The 20,979-nt window shown below is 45.2% G+C and overlaps 1 protein-coding gene across 1 annotated transcript in view; it reads left to right on the top strand.

The window, feature by feature from the left end:
- LOC129831691 (ventricular zone-expressed PH domain-containing protein-like) overlaps nt 1–20,417 on the top strand; it is a 218,039-nt gene extending 197,622 nt beyond the window's left edge. The window contains exons 12-14 of the mRNA XM_055895060.1: nt 2,805–2,941; nt 17,838–17,891; nt 18,202–20,417. Of these exons, the coding sequence (XP_055751035.1) occupies nt 2,805–2,941; nt 17,838–17,891; nt 18,202–18,384 (374 nt within the window). The 3' untranslated portion in view covers nt 18,385–20,417. The remainder of the gene's footprint in view (nt 1–2,804; nt 2,942–17,837; nt 17,892–18,201) is intronic.
- The last annotated feature ends 562 nt before the right edge of the window (nt 20,418–20,979 follow it).

Below are 20,979 nucleotides of genomic sequence, written 5' to 3'. Positions count from 1 at the left end.
AACCGCCATAAAAAAGCCAGACTACGGTTTGCAACTGCACATGGGGACAAAGATTGTACTTTTTGGAGAAATGTCCTCTGGTCTGATGAAACAAAAATAGAACTGTTTGGCCATAATGACCATCGTTATGTTAGGAGGAAAAAGGGGGATGCTTGCAAGCCGAAAACACCATCCCAACCGTGAAGCACGGGGGTGGCAGCATCATGTTTTTGGGGTGCTTTGCTGCAGGAGGGACTGGTGCACTTCACAAAATAGATGGCATTATGAGGAGTGAAAATTATGTGGATATATTGAAGCAACATCTCAAGACATCAGTCAGGAACTTAAAGCTTGGTCGCAAATGGACAATGACCCCAAGCATACTTCCAAAGTTGTGGCAAAATGGCTTAAGGACAACAAAGTCAAGGTATTGGAGTGGCCATCACAAAGCCCTGACCACAATCCTATAGAACATTTGTGGGCAGAACTGAAAAAGCGTGTGCGAGCAAGGAGATCTACAAACCTGACTCAGAGACACCAGCTGTGTCAGGAGGAATGGGACAAAATTCACCCAACTTATTGTGGGAAGCTTGTGGAAGGCTACCTGAAATGTTTGGCCCAAGTTAAAAAATGTAAAGGCAATGCTACGACATACTAATTGAGTGTACGTAAACTTCTGAACCATTGAGAATGTAATGAAAGAAATAAAAGCTGAATAAATCATTCTCTCTACTATTATTCTGACATTTCACATTCTTAAAATAAAGTGGTGATTCTAAGTGACCTACGACAGGGAATTTTTTACTAGGATTAAATGTCAGGAATTGTAAAAAACTGAGTTTAAATGTATTTGGCTAAGGTGTATGTAAACTTTCGACTTCAACTGTAGTATCTACATTTATATTCAGCCTCATTTTCAATCATCACGTCTTCCTGTGGTTTTCTTTTGTGGTTCCAAGGGCTCAGTGGGTTGGAGCAGGGTGCTTGTGGGTTTGATTACCACATTGGAGCAGGGTGCTTGTGGGTTTGATTACCACATTGGAGCAGGGTGCTTGTGGGTTTGATTACCACATTGGAGCAGGGTGCTTGTTGGTTTGATTACCACATTGGAGCAGGGTGCTTGTTGGTTTGATTCCCACATTGGAGCAGGGTGCTTGTTGGTTTGATTACCACATTGGAGCAGGGTGCTTGTGGGTTTGATTACCACATTGGAGCAGGGTGCTTGTTGGTTTGATTACCACATTGGAGCAGGGTGCTTGTTGGTTTGATTACCACATTGGAGCAGGGTGCTTGTTGGTTTGATTCCCACTTTGGAGCCGGGTGCTTATGGGTTTTATTCCCACGTTGGAGCAGGGTGCTTGTGGGTTTGATTCCCACGTTGGAGCAGGGTGCTTGTGGGTTTGATTCCCACGTTGGAGCAGGGTGCTTGTGGGTTTGATTACCACATTGGAGCAGGGTGCTTGTTGGTTTGATTACCACATTGGAGCAGGGTGCTTGTTGGTTTGATTACCACATTGGAGCAGGGTGCTTGTTGGTTTGATTCCCACTTTGGAGCCGGGTGCTTATGGGTTTTATTCCCACGTTGGAGCAGGGTGCTTGTGGGTTTGATTCCCACGTTGGAGCAGGGTGCTTGTGGGTTTGATTCCCACGTTGGAGCAGGGTGCTTGTGGGTTTGATTCCCACATTGGAGCCGGGTGCTTGTGGGTTTGATTCCCACGTTGTGGCCGGATGCTTGTGGGTTTGATTCCCACATTGGAGCAGGGTGCTTGTGGGTTTGATTCCCACGTTTGGGCCGGGTGCTTGTGGGTTTGATTCCCACATTGGGGCCGGATGCTTGTGGGTTTGATTCCCACATTGGGGCCGGATGCTTGTGGGTTTGATTCCCACGTTGGGGCAGGGTGCTTGTGGGTTTGTTTCCCACGTTGGGGCCGGATGCTTGTGGGTTTGATTCCCACGTTGGGGCAGGGTGCTTGTGGGTTTGTTTCCCAAGTTGGGGCCGGATGCTTGTGGGTTTGATTCCCACGTTGGGGCAGGGTGCTTGTGGGTTTGTTTCCTACGTTGGGGCCGGATGGTTGTGGGTTTGATTCCCACATTGGAGCAGGGTGCTTGTGGGTTTGATCCCCACATTGGAGCAGGGTGCTTGTGGGTTTGATCCCCACATTGGAGCAGGGTGCTGGTGGGTTTGATTCCCACATTGGAGCAGGATGCTGGTGGGTTTGATTCCCACATTGGAGCAGGGTGCTTGTGGGTTTGATTCCCACATTGGAGCAGGGTGCTTGTGGGTTTGATTCCCACGTTGGGGCCGGGTGCTTGTGGGTTTGACTCCCACATTGGAGCAAGGGGCTTATGGGTTTGATTCCCACATTGGAGCAGGGTGCTTGTGGGTTTGATTCCCACGTTGGGGCCGGGTGCTTATGGGTTTGATTCGCACGTTGGAGCAGGGTGCTTGTGGGTTTGATTCCCACATTGGAGCAGGGTGCTTGTGGGTTTGATTCCCACGTTGGAGCAGGGTGCTTGTGGGTTTGATTCCCACATTGGAGCAGGGTGCTTGTGGGTTTGATTCCCACGTTGGAGCAGGGTGCTGGTGGGTTTGATTCCCACGTTGGAGCAGGGTGCTGGTGGGTTTGATTCCCACGTTGGAGCAGGGTGCTGGTGGGTTTGATTCCCACGTTGGAGCAGGGTGCTGGTGGGTTTGATTCCCACGTTGGGGCCGGATGCTTGTGGGTTTGTTTCCCACGTGGCTACATACACTCCATTAGCAGGTGGTAACATTGAGTGGATGTGGATCACAGCTGATTGAGCGTTGTTTTGATTTGTCTCTCCAGTGGTGAACGAGGATGGCCAGCCGCTGATAGAGGGGAAACTGAAGGAGAAGCAGGTTCGCTGGAAGTTCATCAAACGCTGGAAGACTCGCTACTTCACCCTGGCAGGAAACCAGCTCCTCTTCCGGAAGGGAAAATCAGTATGTATCCCTTTCACACTTAGACTTTAGCTGTTCAAGTCAAATGTCCCCTCAGGAACAATAAAGTATATCATATCATATACAAAGTGGCATAAAGTACTTGAGTAGAAATACTTTCAAGTACTATTTAAGTAGTTTTGGGGGGGATTTGTACTTTACTTTACTTTTTATATTTTTGACAACTTTTACTTTTACTTCACTACATTCCTAAACAATATAATGTACTTTTTAATCCATGCATTTTCCTTGACACCCAAAAGTACTCGTTACATTTAGTAGGACAGGAAAATGCCTCTGATCTGGCAGACTCACTAAACACACATGCTACATTTGTAAATGATGTCTGAGTGTTGGAGTGTTCCCCTGGCTATCTGTAGTAATGTCTGAGTGTTGGAGTGTGCCCCTGGCTATCAGTAATGATGTCTGAGTGTTGGAGTGTGCCCCTGGCTATCTGTAATGATGTCTTAGAGTTGGAGTGTGTCCCTGACTATCTGTAATGATGTCTGAGTGTTGGAGTGTGTCCCTGGCTATCTGTAATGATGTCTGAGTGTTGGAGTGTGCCCCTGGCTATCTGTAATGATGTCTGAGTGTTGGAGTGTGTCCCTGGCTATCTGTAATGATGTCTGAGTGTTGGAGTGTGCCCCTGGCTATCTGTAATGATGTCTGAGTGCTGGAGTGTGTCCCTGGCTATCTGTAATGATGTCTGAGTGTTGGAGTGTTCCCCTGGCTATCTGTAGTAATGTCTGAGTGTTGGAGTGTGCCCCTGGCTATCAGTAATGATGTCTGAGTATTGGAGTGTGTCCCTGGCTATCTGTAGTAATGTCTGAGTGTTGGAGTGTGTCCCTGGCTATCTGTAATGATGTCTGAGTGTTGGAGTGTGCCCCTGGCTATCTGTAATGATGTCTGAGTGTTGGAGTGTGCCCCTGGCTATCTGTAATGATGTCTGAGTGTTGGAGTGTGTCCCTGGCTATCAGTAAAGATGTCTGAGTGTTGGAGTGTGCCCCTGGCTATCAGTAATGATATCTGAGTGTTGGAGTGTGTCCCTTGCTATCAGTAATGATGTCTGAGTGTTGGAGTGTTCCCCTGGCTATCAGTAATGATGTCTGAGTTTTGGAGTGTGTCCCTGGCTATCTGTAATGATGTCTGAGTGTTGGAGTGTGTCCCTGGCTATCTGTAATGATGTCTGAGTGTTGGAGTATGCCCCTGGCTATCTGTAATGATGGCTGAGTGTTGGAGTGTGCCCCTGGCTATCAGTAATGATGTCTGGGTGTTGGAGTGTGTCCCTGGCTATCAGTAATGATGTCTGAGTGTTGGAGTGTGTCCCTGGCTATCTGTAATGATGTCTGAGTGTTGGAGTGTGCCCCCGGCTATCTGTAATGATGTCTGAGTGTTGGAGTGTGCCCCTGGCTATCAGTAATGATGTCTGAGTGTTGGAGTGAGTCCCTGGCTATCAGTAATGATGTCTGAGTGTTGGAGTGTGTCCCTGGCTATCAGTAATTATGTCTGAGTGTTGGAGTGTGTCCCTGGCTATCAGTAATGATGTCTGAGTGTTGGAGTGTGCCCCTGGCTATCTGTAATGATGTCTTAGAGTTGGAGTGTGTCCCTGACTATCTGTAATGATGTCTGAGTGTTGGAGTGTGTCCCTGGCTATCTGTAATGATGGCTGAGTGTTGGAGTGTGCCCCTGGCTATCAGTAATGATGTCTGGGTGTTGGAGTGTGTCCCTGGCTATCAGTAATGATGTCTGAGTGTTGGAGTGTGTCCCTGGCTATCTGTAATGATGTCTGAGTGTTGGAGTGTGCCCCCGGCTATCTGTAATGATGTCTGAGTGTTGGAGTGTGCCCCTGGCTATCAGTAATGATGTCTGAGTGTTGGAGTGAGTCCCTGGCTATCAGTAATGATGTCTGAGTGTTGGAGTGTGTCCCTGGCTATCAGTAATTATGTCTGAGTGTTGGAGTGTGTCCCTGGCTATCAGTAATGATGTCTGAGTGTTGGAGTGTGCCCCTGGCTATCTGTAATGATGTCTTAGAGTTGGAGTGTGTCCCTGACTATCTGTAATGATGTCTGAGTGTTGGAGTGTGTCCCTGGCTATCTGTAATGATGTCTGAGTGTTGGAGTGTGCCCCTGGCTATCTGTAATGATGTCTGAGTGTTGGAGTGTGTCCCTGGCTATCTGTAATGATGTCTGAGTGTTGGAGTGTGCCCCTGGCTATCTGTAATAATGTCTGAGTGTTGGAGTGTGTCCCTGGCTATCAGTAATGATGTCTGAGTGTTGGAGTGTGCCCCTGGCTATCAGTAATGATGTCTGAGTGTTGGAGTGCGTCCCTGGCTATCTGTAATGATGTCTGAGTGTTGGAGTGTGTCCCTGGCTATCTGTAGTAATGTCTGAGTGTTGGAGTGTGCCCCTGGCTATCAGTAATGATGTCTGAGTATTGGAGTGTGTCCCTGGCTATCTGTAGTAATGTCTGAGTGTTGGAGTGTGTCCCTGGCTATCTGTAATGATGTCTGAGTGTTGGAGTGTGTCCCTGGCTATCAGTAATGATGTCTGAGTATTGGAGTGTGTCCCTGGCTATCAGTAATGATGTCTGAGTGTTGGAGTGTGTCCCTGGCTATCTGTAATGATGTCTGAGTGTTGGAGTGTGTCCCTGGCTATCAGTAATGATGTCTGAGTGTTGGAGTGTGTCCCTGGCTATCTGTAGTAATGTCTGAGTGTTGGAGTGTGTGTGCCCCTGGCTATCAGTAATGATGTCTGAGTGTTGGAGTGAGTCCCTGGCTATCAGTAATGATGTCTGAGTGTTGGAGTGTGTCCCTGGCTATCAGTAATGATGTCTGAGTGTTGGAGTGTGCCCCTGGCTATCTGTAATGATGTCTTAGAGTTGGAGTGTGTCCCTGGCTATCTGTAATGATGTCTGAGTGTTGGAGTGTGCCCCTGGCTATCTGTAATGATGTCTGAGTGTTGGAGTGTGTCCCTGGCTATCTGTAATGATGTCTGAGTGTTGGAGTGTGCCCCTGGCTATCTGTAATAATGTCTGAGTGTTGGAGTGTGTCCCTGGCTATCAGTAATGATGTCTGAGTGTTGGAGTGTGCCCCTGGCTATCAGTAATGATGTCTGAGTGTTGGAGTGTGTCCCTGGCTATCTGTAATGATGTCTGAGTGTTGGAGTGTGTCCCTGGCTATCTGTAGTAATGTCTGAGTGTTGGAGTGTGTCCCTGGCTATCTGTAATGATGTCTGAGTGTTGGAGTGTGTCCCCGGCTATCAGTAATGATGTCTGAGTATTGGAGTGTGTCCCTGGCTATCTGTAGTAATGTCTGAGTGTTGGAGTGTGTCCCTGGCTATCTGTAATGATGTCTGAGTGTTGGAGTGTGTCCCCGGCTATCAGTAATGATGTCTGAGTATTGGAGTGTGCCCCTTGCTATCAGTAATGATGTCTGAGTGTTGGAGTGTGTCCCTGGCTATCAGTAATGATGTCTGAGTGTTGGAGTGTGTCCCTGGCTATCAGTAATGATGTCTGAGTGTTGGAGTGTGTCCCTGGCTATCAGTAATGATGTCTGAGTGTTGGAGTGTGTCCCTTGCTATCAGTAATGATGTCTGAGTGTTGGAGTGTGTCCCTGGCTATCAGTAATGATGTCTGAGTGTTGGAGTGTGTCCCTGGCTATCAGTAATGATGTCTGAGTGTTGGAGTGTGCCCCTGGCTATCTGTAATGATGTCTTAGAGTTGGAGTGTGTCCCTGGCTATCTGTAATGATGTCTGAGTGTTGGAGTGTGCCCCTGGCTATCTGTAATGATGTCTGATTGTTGGGGTGTGCCCCTGGCTATCTGTAATGATGTCTGAGTGTTGGAGTGTGTCCCTGGCTATCTGTAATGATGTCTGAGTGTTGGAGTGTGTCCCTGGCTATCTGTAATGATGTCTGAGTGTTGGAGTGTGCCCCTGGCTATCTGTAATGATGTCTGAGTGTTGGAGTGTGTCCCTGGCTATCTGTAATAATGTTTGAGTGTTGGAGTGTGCCCCTGGCTATCTGTAATGATGTCTGAGTGTTGGAGTGTGTCCCTGGCTATCTGTAATGATGTCTGAGTGTTGGAGTGTGTCCCTGGCTATCAGTAATGATGTCTGAGTGTTGGAGTGTGTCCCTGGCTATCTGTAATGATGTCTGAGTGTTGGAGTGTGCCCCTGGCTATCTGTAATGATGTCTGAGTGTTGGAGTGTGTCCCTCGCTATCTGTAATGATGTCTGAGTGTTGGAGTGTGCCCCTGGCTATCTGTAATAATGTCTGAGTGTTGGAGTGTGTCCCTGGCTATCAGTAATGATGTCTGAGTGTTGGAGTGTGCCCCTGGCTATCAGTAATGATGTCTGAGTGTTGGAGTGTGTCCCTGGCTATCTGTAATGATGTCTGAGTGTTGGAGTGTGTCCCTGGCTATCTGTAATGATGTCTGTGTGTTGGAGTGTGCCCCTGGCTATCTGTAATAATGTCTGAGTGTTGGAGTGTGTCCCTGGCTATCAGTAATGATGTCTGAGTGTTGGAGTGTGCCCCTGGCTATCAGTAATGATGTCTGAGTGTTGGAGTGTGTCCCTGGCTATCTGTAATGATGTCTGAGTGTTGGAGTGTGCCCCTGGCTATCTGTAATGATGTCTGAGTGTTGGAGTGTGTCCCTCACTATCTGTAATGATGTCTGAGTGTTGGAGTGTGCCCCTGGCTATCTGTAATAATGTCTGAGTGTTGGAGTGTGTCCCTGGCTATCAGTAATGATGTCTGAGTGTTGGAGTGTGCCCCTGGCTATCAGTAATGATGTCTGAGTGTTGGAGTGTGTCCCTGGCTATCTGTAATGATGTCTGAGTGTTGGAGTGTGTCCCTGGCTATCTGTAATGATGTCTGTGTGTTGGAGTGTGCCCCTGGCTATCTGTAATAATGTCTGAGTGTTGGAGTGTGTCCCTGGCTATCAGTAATGACGTCTGAGTGTTGGAGTGTGCCCCTGGCTATCAGTAATGATGTCTGAGTGTTGGAGTGTGTCCCTGGCTATCTGTAATGATGTCTGAGTATTGGAGTGTGCCCCTGGCTATCAGTAGATTTTTAAAACAATTAAATAATGACGTCTACTTTGCCTAATATAAGGAATTTGAAACATATTTATAGTTTTACTTTTGATACTTAAGTATATTTAGAACCAAACACTTTTAGACTTTTACTCAAGTAGTATTTTACTCTGTAACTTTCATTTTCACTTGAGTAACTTTCTATTACGATATCTATACTTTTACTCAAGTATGACAATTGGGTACTTTTTCCACCACTGCATATACACAGGGGAACACTTCAAATAGACCCTTACGTAGACAGAAATCATTTTCAAAGCACACACGTACACATTTACATCCCTCCAAGGAAGGCACAAACAAACTAGTCACTGGACTCCCTGTCATTATGTGTTTTCCTTTTCTACTTTTTAATTTAATCATGATGTGATGTTGGGTGAAACAGTGGAGTCCCCATCTCGTGACAAGGCCTAATTTCTATCTGGGGAATCCACTAGAGATGATTGTAATACCTTTGGCCCCAGTATTGAGCCTTAGTAGAAGACATACTATGAGTTATACGTTTGGCCCGCTATTAATCAATGGGTGACGCCCAGGATCAGAGTATGATGCTGCAACTTCTTGAGTCATTCTCCCTTTAATAACTGTCATTCCCTTTAATAGCTCAGTCATTCCCTTTAATACCTAGGTCATTCTTCCCTTTAATAGCTGTCATTCCCTTTAACAACGCAGTCATTCCCTGTAATAACTCAGTCATTCTTCCCTTTATTAACTGTCATTCCCTTTAATAACTGTCATTCCCTTTAACAACTCAGTCATTCCCTTTAATACCTCAGTCATTCTTTCCTTTAATAACTCAGTCATTCCCTTTAATAGCTGTCATTCCTTTTAATAGCTCAGTCATTCTTCCCTGTAATAGCTGTCATTCCCTTTAATACCTCAGTCATTCTTCCCAGTAATAGCTGTCATTCCCTTTAATACCTGTCATTCTTCCATGTAATAGCTGTCATTCCCTTTAATAGCTCAGTCATTCTTCCCTGTAATAACTCAGTCATTCCCTTTAATACCTCAGTCATTCTTCCCTGGAATAGCTGTCATTCCCTTTAATAGCTCAGTCATTATTCCCTGTAATACCTCAGTCATTCTTCCCTTTAATATCTCAGTTTGTGTGTGTGTGTGTGTTCATGCATGATGTTGTGTGTGTGTGTGTGTGTGTGTGTGTGTGTGTGTGTGTGTGTGTGTGTGTGTGTGTGTGTGTGTGTGTGTGTGTGTGTGTGTGTGTGTGTGTGTGTGTGTGTGTGTGTGTGTGTGTGTGTGTGTGTGTGTGTGTGAAGACGAGGAAGCTCTCCACTGTGTTTTAACGATACAAATCCCTCCTAATCAGTGTTTGATTCTGACTTACTTTGAGGCAGAACTTGGGTTTAAGGTCATTGGACTTGACAGCAGAAATAATTATTGTGCAAAGGAAAAAGTGTTGCCTAATCAGAAGCACTGAGAAAACAGGACCGGAGGTCACGTAGTCATCAGAAAGCCCATGATCATCATCGTGTGCCAAACACACCTTTATTATGATGGAAAAACACACAGTGCTCATTCATTTTACATTTACATTTTAGTCATTTAGCAGACGCTCTTATCCAGAGCGACTTACAGTAGAGTGCATACATTTTATTACATTTTACATACTGAGACAAGGATATCCCTACCGGCCAAACCCTCCCTAACCCGGACGACGCTATGCCAATTGTGCGTCGCCCCACGGACCTCCCGGTTGCGGCCGGCTGCGACAGAGCCTGGACGCGAACCCAGCCCAGCCTGGGCACGAACCCAGAGACTCTGGTGGCGCAGCTAGCACTGCGATGCAGTGCCCTAGACCACTGCTCCACCCGGGAGGCTGGCGCAGTGGTCATTCAACTTCAGCCACAATGTAATTAGAGCTGATCTGTTGTATTGTGCTGTTGGTGTGTGGGTAGTGTTGGTGTGTGTAGTGTTGGTGTGTGTAGTGTTGGTGTGTGTGTGTGTGTAGTGTTGGTGTTTGGGTAGTGTTGGTGTGTGTGTGTAGTGTTGGTGTGTGTAGTGTTGGTGTGTGTGTGTAGTGTTGGTGTATGCGTGTAGTGTTGGTGTGTGCGTGTAGTGTTGGTGTGTGCGTGTAGTGTTGGTGTGTGTAGTGTTGGTGTGTGTGTGTTGTGTTGGTGTGTGGGTAGTGTAGGTGTGTGTGTGTAGTGTTGGTGTGTGCGTGTAGTGTTGGTGTGTGCGTGTAGTGTTGGTGTGTGCGTGTAGTGTTGGTGTGTGCGTGTAGTGTTGGTGTTTGTAGTGTTGGTGTGTGTGTGTAGTGTTGGTGTGTGTAGTGTGTGGTGTGTGTGTCATTGAGAAGTGATTAGGTGAGAGGGCTTATTGTTAGTCAATGTTGTTAAACAGGACACAGAGAGAGAGAGAGAGAGAGAGAGAGAGAGAGAGAGAGAGAGAGAGAGAGAGAGAGAGAGAGAGAGAGAGAGAGAGAGAGAGAGAGAGAGAGAGAGAGAGAGAGAGAGAGAGAGAGAGAGAGAGAGAGAGAGACCATTAAACAGGACACAGAGAGAGACCCTAACCTGTACCCTATACTATACCCCTAAACTATACCGTAACTTATACCCCTAACCTATACCCATAACCTATACCCCTAACCTATATCCTTACCTATACACCTAAACTATACCCCTAACCTATACCCCCCTAACCTATACCCTAACCTATACCACTAAACTATACCCCTACACTATACCGTAACCTATACCCCTAACCTATACCCCTAACCTATACCATAACCTATACGACTAAACTATACCCCTAACCTATACCCCCCTAACCTATACCCCTAACCTATACCCTAACCTATACCACTAAACTATACCCCTAAACTATACCGTAACCTATACCCCTAACCTATACCCCTAACCTATACCAGTAAACTATGCCCCTAAACTATACCGTAACCTATACCCCTAACCTTTTCCCTTGACCTATTCCCCTGACCTATACCCCTAACCTATATCCCTAACCTATACTCTAGCCTATACCCCTAACCTTTTCCCCTAACCTATTCCCCTGACCTATACCCCTAACCTATACCCCTAACCTATACCCCTAACCTATACCACTAAACTATACCGTAACCTATGTCCCTAGCCTATACCCCTAACCTATACCCTAACCTATACCCCTAACCTATATCCTAACCTATACCCTAACCTATACCACTAAACTATACCACTAAACTATACCGTAACCTATACCCCTAACCTATATCCCTAACCTATACCCCTAACCTATACTCTAGCCTATACCCCTAACCTATACCCCTAACCTATACTCTAACCTATATCCCTAACCTATACCCCTGACCTATACCCCTAACCTATACCACTAACCTAAATCCCTAACCTATACTCTAGCCTATATCTCTAGCCTATACCCCTAACCTATATCCCTAACCTATACTCTAGCCTATACCCCTAACCTATACCCTAACCTATACCCTAAACTATATCCCTAAACTATACCCCCCTGACCAATGCCCCTAACCTATACCGGAACCTATACCCTAACCCATACCCCTAATCTATACCCTAAACTATACCCCTAACCTATACCCCTAACCTATACCCCTAACCCATACCCCTAACCTATACCCCTAACCTATACCCTTAACCCATACCCTAAACTATACCCCTAACCTGTACCCTAACCTATACCCCTAACCTATACCGTAACCTATACCACTAGGCACTTCTGTTGGTCTGAAAGGATTTTATGCAGTTTGTATCATAACTAAGCAATATGGTTCTGATCCACAGAGGGTGGGTGTGGAACTTGACCATGTGGTCTGTTGGTTTCTTGACCATTTTGACCTGTACACTACTGCTGGTTGTTGACCTTGGCCACCATCACTGGTCATCAGATGTTGGCATTTCCTGTAATCTCTTTTGTTCCTGTGTTCTTTCTGCCACTTTCCAACCTCACTGATGATTCCAGAATCCTTTGTCTTTCCCAATAACGGTCCTCCTTATTGGGACCAGACAGAATCTGCTGCCAAACTACCTCAAGGTCCTCTTCTTGGCAAGGCAACTCATTCTGTGTGTGTTGCTTTGTTGAAAGAAAGAAAGAAAGAAAGAAAGAAAGAAAGAGAGAGAGAGAAAGAGAGAGAGAGAGAGAGAGAGAGAGAGAGAGAGAGAGAGAGAGAGAGAGAGAGAGAGACAGAGAGACAGAGAGACAGAGAGACAGAGAGACAGAGAGAGAGAGAGAGAGAGAGAGAGAGAGAGAGACAGAGAGAGAGACAGAGAGAGAGACAGAGAGAGAGACAGAGACAGAGACAGAGACAGAGACAGAGAGACAGACCAGGGTGGAAAAGTGGACAGATCTTCTGAGGACTTTCTGACTTCTTCAGTTCAAAACTCTGCTTTGTATTCCCCAGGCTTTGACAAATATTGAGCCATTGGGGAACAAATGTAAATGGTGAAAGGATAAGTGAAATTGAGCTCTCTTGCCCAAGACAATCTACATTGTAATTTAACCAACAGTTCCTCCCTCACCACAGCTGTTTAAAGCCACAAATTGGACCCTCTCTTTGTCTCTTGTTTTCTCAACTCAATCTTACCGTGCCAATGACTCAGTTCCATATCAACCCCTAACCTATACCCCTAACCTATACCCCTAACCTATACCCCTAACCTATACCCCTAAACTATACCCTAACCTGTACCCTAACCTTTACCCAACCCTATACCCCTACCCTATACCCTAATCTATACCCCTAACCTATACCCCTGACCTATACCCTAACCTATCCCTTAACGTATACCCCTAACCTATAGCCCTAATTTGACCTATACCCCTGACCTATACCCCTAACCTATACCCTAACCTATACCCCTAACCTATACCCCTAACCTATACACCTAACCTATACCCCTAACCTATACACCTAACCTATACCCTAACCTATACCACTAGGCGCTTCTGTTGGTCTGAAAGGATTTTATGCAGTTTGTATCATAACTAAGCAATATGGTTCTGATGCACAGAGGATGGAACAGAGCTTAGCCATGTGTTCTGTTGGTTTCTTGACCTTTTGACCTGTACACTACTGCTGGTTGTTGACATTGGCCACCATCACTGGTCATCAGATGTTGGCATTTCCTGTAATCTCTTTTGTTCCCGGGTTCTGTCTACCACTGTCCAACCTCACTGATGATTCCAGAATCCTTTGTCTTTCCCAAAAACGGTCCTCCTAATTGGGACCAGACAGAATTTGCTGCCAAACTACCTCAAGGTCCTCTTCTTGGCAAGGCAACTCATCCTGTGTGTGTTGCTTTGTTGAATGAAAGAGAGAGAGAGAGAGAGATAGAGAGAGAGAGCAAAAGAGAAAGAGAGAGTGAGAGAGAGTGCAAGAGAGAGAGAGAACAAGAAAGAGAGAGAGCGCGAGAGAGAGACAGTGAGAGAGAGAGACAGCGAGAGAGACAGCGAAGCGAGAGAGAGAAGGAGCGAAAGAGCGAGAGAGCGAGAGAGAGAGAGAGAGAGAGAGAGAGCGGGAGCGAGAGAGAGAGTGTGAGAGAGAGAGAGAGCGGGAGAGAGAGAGATAGAGAGAGAGAGAGAGAGAGAGAGAGAGAGAGAGAGAGAGAGAGAGAGAGTGTGAGAGAGTGAGAGAGAGAGAGAGCGGGAGAGAGAGAGTGAGCGAGAGAGCGTGAGAGAGAGAGAGCGGGAGAGAGAGAGTGAGAGAGAGAGCGAGAGAGCGTGAGAGAGAGAGAGAGAGAGAGAGCGGGAGAGAGAGAGAGAACTGCTCATAATAAGCCACCTCAGTACAACCTCACCCCTGTTCCATTTCAGCCGCTAGCCCCTTTACCTGACCGCTTCCCCAAAGTCGAGCCATAAAATACAGTTTTTATTGAACCGATCCTTAGGACACACATGCAATAGGAACTAGAGGAGGGGCCGAAATGGAACAGGGCCAAGGAGTATATTGAGTTCTCCTTTAACCTGTGTGAGAATACATGAGTAGCTTAACCACTGTAGCTAACAGAAGGCCCTCCACACAGACAGCCAGGGAGGTAAGGATGTGGGCAAGTCTATGGAGATTAACGCTTGCCATCACACACACAGCACACACACATACAACACACGCAGACTACAGAACTATGGCTGACAAGAGGGGTCTAAGGATGTGAGTATAGGTCTATGGAGAATAGCATATAGCATATAGCCTAGCGCTCGCTATGTGACCTTATGATCCCTAAGGATTTGGCTGTGGTGTATCACACATATACACACATACACACACACACACACACACACACACACACACACACACACACACACTTACCCACACACACACACACACACTTACCCCCACACACACACATACACATTCCACCTACACAAGTCAGAAAGATGTAGCTGTCCTAAGGGGTAGAACATTAGAGGAAGTGCTTATGGGCTGAAGGATTTCATTTCCTCCCTTATATAAGGACGGAGACAGTAAAACACCCTCTTGTCTTACTGCATACATGTGCAGCTTACAGCAATGGATCTTTGCAAGAGGACCATAAAAGTTGATGTTTTGTGCTAATTTACTGTTGTAACAAATCCTAGCAACATTTTACTTTGTCACTGAAATATTTGGCATCAAGCAACACGTCGCCTATAACAGCCCCAAGGCAGCTGTTCAACATTATACAATGGGTGGGTCTAATCCTGAATGCTGATTGGTTAAAAGCGCATTCCAGCCGGTGTCTATTCCACAAGTCTATGACGTTAAAATGTCTATTTACTCTGTTCCATCTGACTGTGTAATCCACTGTCTCATCAACCCAGCCAGGCAATTTATAAACTTGATCTCCACTCTAAAAAGCATCGAGACATTATCTCTTTTAGACTAACATTTAGTTTTCAACAGCAGAGATTTGTATAAACCCTGCTGTCTGTCTCTCCGACATTTACAACATTGTTTCAATATTCAAATTCGATCTCCAGCTGTCCAATAGTAATGAACGTGTCGGGAGTCGGGACGAGACAGACAGGCAGCGTTTCTCAGCCAGTCAAAATCATGAATCAGCTGGCATAATGTTTATGGAAAACGTAAAACGAAATGAAGTAAAGCTAGTTTGCAGTCTTTCCACCTTCAGTTTGAAGTGATTGTGTTAGCTGTGTTGTTGGCTAGTTCCTCTGAACAACAGTGTCCTGATGAGAGAGCACATTTTCTATGCCAGGTGAAATCACACCTCATTAGCTCAATTTGCAATTAATGTAGGAGAATATAACACATTGCACACTGTTAAAAGATAATACAAAACATATTTTTTCATCATCTTTGAAATGCAAGAGAAAGGCCACAATGTATTATTCCAGTTTAGGTGCAATTTAGGCCATTAGATGGCAGTGTATGTGCAAAGTTTTAGACTGATCCAATGAACCATTGCATTTCTGTTCAAAGTGTTCTATCAATTCTACCCAAATGTGCCTAATTGGTTTATTGATAAATTTTCAAGTTCATAACAGTGCACTCTCCTCAAACAATAGCATGGTATTCTTTCACTGTAATAGCTACTGTAAATTGGACAGTGCAGTTAGATTAACAAGAATTTAAGCTTTCTGCCCATATTAGATATGTCTATGTCCTGGGAAATGTATTTGTTACTTACAACCTCATGCTAATCACATTAGCGCACGTTAGCTCAACCATCCCGTGGGGGGAGGGGGGACATCGATCCTGTAGAGGTTTTTAAACAAATGCATATGCAGCTACTGTTGTTATTATTTTTGACGTTTGACATGATTGTAAGTTAGCTAGTAAGCAAGGGATAAGAACATATCCAGCCAGTATGACGATGGAACATTTAGGATGAACGACTGGGTCGCGTCCATAGATACACAACAAAAAGACTGAACGACTAGGTCGCGTATCTGGCAACTGAACCAATAGAACGAACAACCATCCTGCTTGTGTAGCAACCCTAGATTTGGGGACTATATCTTGTGGAAGGATGAAATAGAATGAATAAATTAATAAAAATAAAGTTTTTAATGAAAATATGTCAATCGTTATTTGAAAATGTTGGTAACCCGTTGTATAAAAGTGATAATGTCCGATAAACCGGTGTTTGGAGGATATATTGGCACGGTTTTCCGTCTTGGGCCTAACAACACCCGTGCCAATATATCCTCCAAACACCGGGACATTGGGCATTATCACCTAAGTAGAAGATGGTAGTCACAATATCACAATGTTAAATGGTAATATTATAAATGTGCCTCTGGGGAAACTGTCAGGGTTTACGTGTGTCCCTTTCCATTCCAAAAAAGGCCACTCATCATGTTTAGGGGACTTCACGAGGCCTGTCATCATGTTTAGGGGACTTCACGAGGCCTGTCATCATGTTTAGGGGACTTCACGAGGCCTGTCATCATGTTTAGGGGACTTCACGAGGCCTGTCATCATGTTTAGGGGACTTCACGAGGCCTGTCATCATGTTTAGGGGACTTCACGAGGCCTGTCATCATGTTTAGGGGACTTCACGAGGCTTGTCATCATGTTTAGGGGACTTCACGAGGCCTGTCATCATGTTTAGGGGACTTCACGAGGCCTGTCATCATGTGTAGGGGACGTCACGAGGCCTGTCATCATGTTTAGGGGACTTCACGAGGCCTGTCATCATTTTTAGGGGACTTCACGAGGCCTGTCATCATGTTTAGGGGACTTCACGAGGCCTGTCATCATGTTTAGGGGACTTCACGAGGCCTGTCATCATGTTTAGGGGACTTCACGAGGCCTGTCATCATGTTTAGGGGACTTCACGAGGCCTGTCATCATATTTAGGGGACTTCACGAGGCCTGTCATCATGTGTAGGGGACTTCACGAGGCCTGTCATCATGTTTAGGGGACTTCACGAGGCCTGTCATCATGTGTAGGGGAAGTCACGAGGCCTGTCATCATGTTTAGGGGACTTCACGAGGCCTGTCATCATGTTTAGGGGACTTCACGAGGCCTGTCATCATATGTAGGGGACTTCACGAGGCCTGTCATCATGTTTAGGGGACTTCACGAGGCCTGTCGTCATATTTAGGGGACTTCACGAGACCTGTCGTCATATTTAGGGGACTTCACGAGGCCTGTCATTATATTTAGGGGACTTCACGAGGCCTGTCATCATATTTAGGGGACTTCACGAGGCCTGTCATTATATTTAGGGGACTTCACGAGGCCTGTCATCATATTTAGGGGACTTCACGAGGCCTGTCATCATGTGTAGTGGACTTCACGAGGCCTGTCATCATGTTTAGGGGACATCACGAGGCCTGTCATCATGTTTAGGGGACTTCACGATGCCTGTCATCATGTGTAGTGGTAATAGTGAAACGACTTCACGAGGCCTGTCATCATGTGTAGTGGTAATAGTGAAACGACATCACGAGGCCTGTCATCATGTGTAGTGGTAATAGTGAAACGACATCACGAGGCCTGTCATCATGTGTAGTGGTAATAGTGAAACGACATCACGAGGCCTGTCATCATGTGTAGTGGTAATAGTGAAACGACATCACTAGGCCTGTCATCATGTGTAGTGGTAATAGTGAAACGACATCACGAGGCCTGTCATCATGTGTAGTGGTAATAGTGAAACGACATCACGAGGCCTGTCATCATGTGTAGTGGTAATAGTGAAACGACATCACGAGGCCTGTCATCATGTGTAGTGGTAATAGTGAAACGACATCACGAGGCCTGTCATCATGTGTAGTGGTAATAGTGAAACGACTTCAATAGAATTGGATGGCTGCTCCAAAAGTTGCATGTATCACTATTTATTAATGTATAGCTTGTCCTGTCTCCTACAGAAGGACGAGCTCGACGACAGCACCATCGAGTTGAGCAAAGTGCAGAGCGTCAAGGTGGGGGAACTTATAAGTACATTCATGTAACAACAGTTCATACCCTTTGTCCACTTCTGACAACCCTCTCGCCTGTCTGACTGGCTGTGTGTGTGTGTGTGTGTGTGTGTGTGTGTGTGTGTGTGTGTGTGTGTGTGTGTGTGTGTGTGTGTGTGTGTGTGTGTGTGTGTGTGTGTGTGTGTGTGTGTCTGTGTGTGTGTGTGTGTGTGTGTGTGTGTGTGTCTGTGTCTGTGTCTGTGTGTGTGTGTGTGTGTGTGTGTGTGTGTGTGTGTGTGTGTATGTATGTGTGTGTGTATGTGCATGTGTCCAGGTGGTGGCTAAGAAGCGGCGTGAGCGGGGTCTCCCTCGGGCTTTTGAGATCTTCACGGACAGTAAGACTTACGTCCTGAAGGCTCGTGATGAGAAGCATGCTGAGGAGTGGCTCCAGTGTATTAATGTTGCCGTTGCCCAGGCCAGAGAGAGAGAGAACAGAGAGGCCACCACCTACCTGTGACCTTATGACCTGGAAGATATTCTACTGTGACCCGTTCCTGACCCAGAAACACAACACACAGCCCCATACTACTGTGCCATCTACTAACAACAGTCCTGTAATGTCCACTGTTTCTGATCATCTGACAGTCCTGTGATGTCCACTGTTTCTGATCATATGACAGTCCTGTGATGTCCACTGTTTCTGATCATCTGACAGTCCTGTGATGTCCACTGTTTCTGATTATCATATCTGCCAGCTGTGGGGCAGCTGAGACTGATATCCAGACATCATTGTCAGCATTTTGGAGAGTCTATCTATATACATTTATAAAGGCTATTGTTTCAGTATTTTAAAGCATGACCTTCTATTTCCAGCAAAAGCAATCGACATACTAAACCTAGCAATAAGAGCTCAATATGAACAGCATTATGGAACTATCTTGGCCCGGACAGTGAAGATTAAGAAGCCCTAATGGACAGCAGATGAGAACGTTCTACAACAAACAAACAAACAAGAGTTAGTGGCATTAGCATTTGAGCAGTAGAATTTATTAATATTCCGTCATTTCAAAAAGACCCAGTGGTGTTATATAGTGAGTTCCAAAAGTATTGAGAAAGTTATCAACGCACAAATATCATGACCCCAAGACATGCTCATTATCACCGCACAAATATCATAACCCCAAGACATGCTCATTATCACCGCACAAATATCATAACCCCAAGACATGCTCATTATCACTGCACAAATATCATAACCCCAAGACATGCTCATTATCACTGCACAAATATCATAACCCCAAGACATGCTCATTATCACTGCACAAATATCATGACCCCAAGACATGCTCATTATCACCACACAAATATCATTACCCCAAGACATGCTCATTATCACGCACAAATATCATGACCCCAAGACGTGCTCATTATCACCGCACAAATATCATAACCCCAAGACATGCTCATTATCACCACACAAATATCATAACCCCAAGACATGCTCATTATCACCGCACAAATATCATAACCCCAAGACATGCTCATTATCACCGCACAAATATCATAACCCCAAGACATGCTCATTATCACTGCACAAATATCATAACCCCAAGACATGCTCATTATCACTGCACAAATATCATGACCCCAAGACATGCTCATTATCACTGCACAAATATCATGACCCCAAGACATGCTCATTATCACTGCACAAATATCATAACCCCAAGACATGCTAACCATTACAATAACAGTGGAGGTTAGAATTATTGGAGGGGGTATGATATTTGTACATCTGTAACTTTCTCACTCATCATTATTCACGGTTCATTCAGGATGATCTGTAACCATGGTAACATCCACATTAATATAGGAGTGTTTAGAAACAGATTTTATTCTTATTTACAATAAAAGGGACTTCAAAATGACATAATACATTATTTAACAGTCATTTCTATTGGGCACAAAATAATCTGAAAACTTTGAATATTTCCCAATACTTTTGGTCCCCTAAAATGGGGGGGGGGGGGCTATGTACAAAAAGTGGTGTAATTTCTAAACGGTTGACCCGATATGGATGAAAATCCCCTAAAATTAAAGCTGACAGTCTGCACTTTCGCCTAATAGTCATTGTATCAAATCCAAAGTGCTGTAGAACAGAGGCAAAACAACAACGCAATTGTCACTGTCGCAATATTTTTGGAGCTCACTGTATGTCATATTTGATAAATGAACAGACTAGTCCCCTGGAGGTCTTAGCAGAGGCTCAAAACAGCATGGGGTTGATATCGGTCACACTGCTGGGGGCTTTATAGCTACGTCCTCTCTCCCTCCAGGAAACATGTTTCTGGGAAGAAACACATTTATTGGCAAAACTATCGTCTCTTTATTCTCTCACTTTTTCATCCAAGAAAAGAGCTTGGTGTTTGTGTGTGTGTTTGTGTGTGTGTGTGTGTGTGTGCTTGCATGCGTGTGTGTGTGTGTGTGTGTTTACAATGACAAGCATTGTTGACAATTCTGACATGTCCATGAATAAATACATTAAACCTATGGTTTGCAGAACTCTCTCTCATCACAGTGGAATCTTCATTTAAAAACACAAATAAATGTCAACCACAGTCCTGTTTTTAGTATCCAGTTATAGGTGAATGTTCCTCTTCCTCCAAAGCAATGGATGAGATAACTTGGGGTCATCTAATTGAAATATGTCCAGCTTTCCAATGAACCCATTGACACCTTGATGAACAATATGTTATGGACTCTGAACTAATATTTAGTCTTTAAAACAATACACGTGTGTAATTGTAATTGCTAACATATACTTAAGTATCAAAAGTATAAAGTATTTTGAATGACTTGTAAGTGTAGATGATGTACACTCAGTGGCCAGTTTATTAGGTACACCCATCTAGTACTGGGTCGGACCCCCATTTGCCTCCAGAACAGCCTGAATTCTTCAGGGCATGGAAGGTGTGGCGTTCAAACATTGCTCAATGGGTATCAAAGGACCTAACGTGTGCCAGGAAAACATTCCCCACACCATTACACCACCGCCACCAGGCTGTACCGTTGACATCAGGCACCATTACACCACCGCCACCAGCCTGTACCG

Source organism: Salvelinus fontinalis, chromosome 33, assembly GCF_029448725.1.
Source record: "Salvelinus fontinalis isolate EN_2023a chromosome 33, ASM2944872v1, whole genome shotgun sequence".
Classification (NCBI taxonomy): Eukaryota; Metazoa; Chordata; class Actinopteri; order Salmoniformes; family Salmonidae; genus Salvelinus; species Salvelinus fontinalis.
The sequence above is the reverse complement of the archived record's forward strand: the minus strand, read 5'-3'. Positions and strand labels throughout refer to the sequence as shown.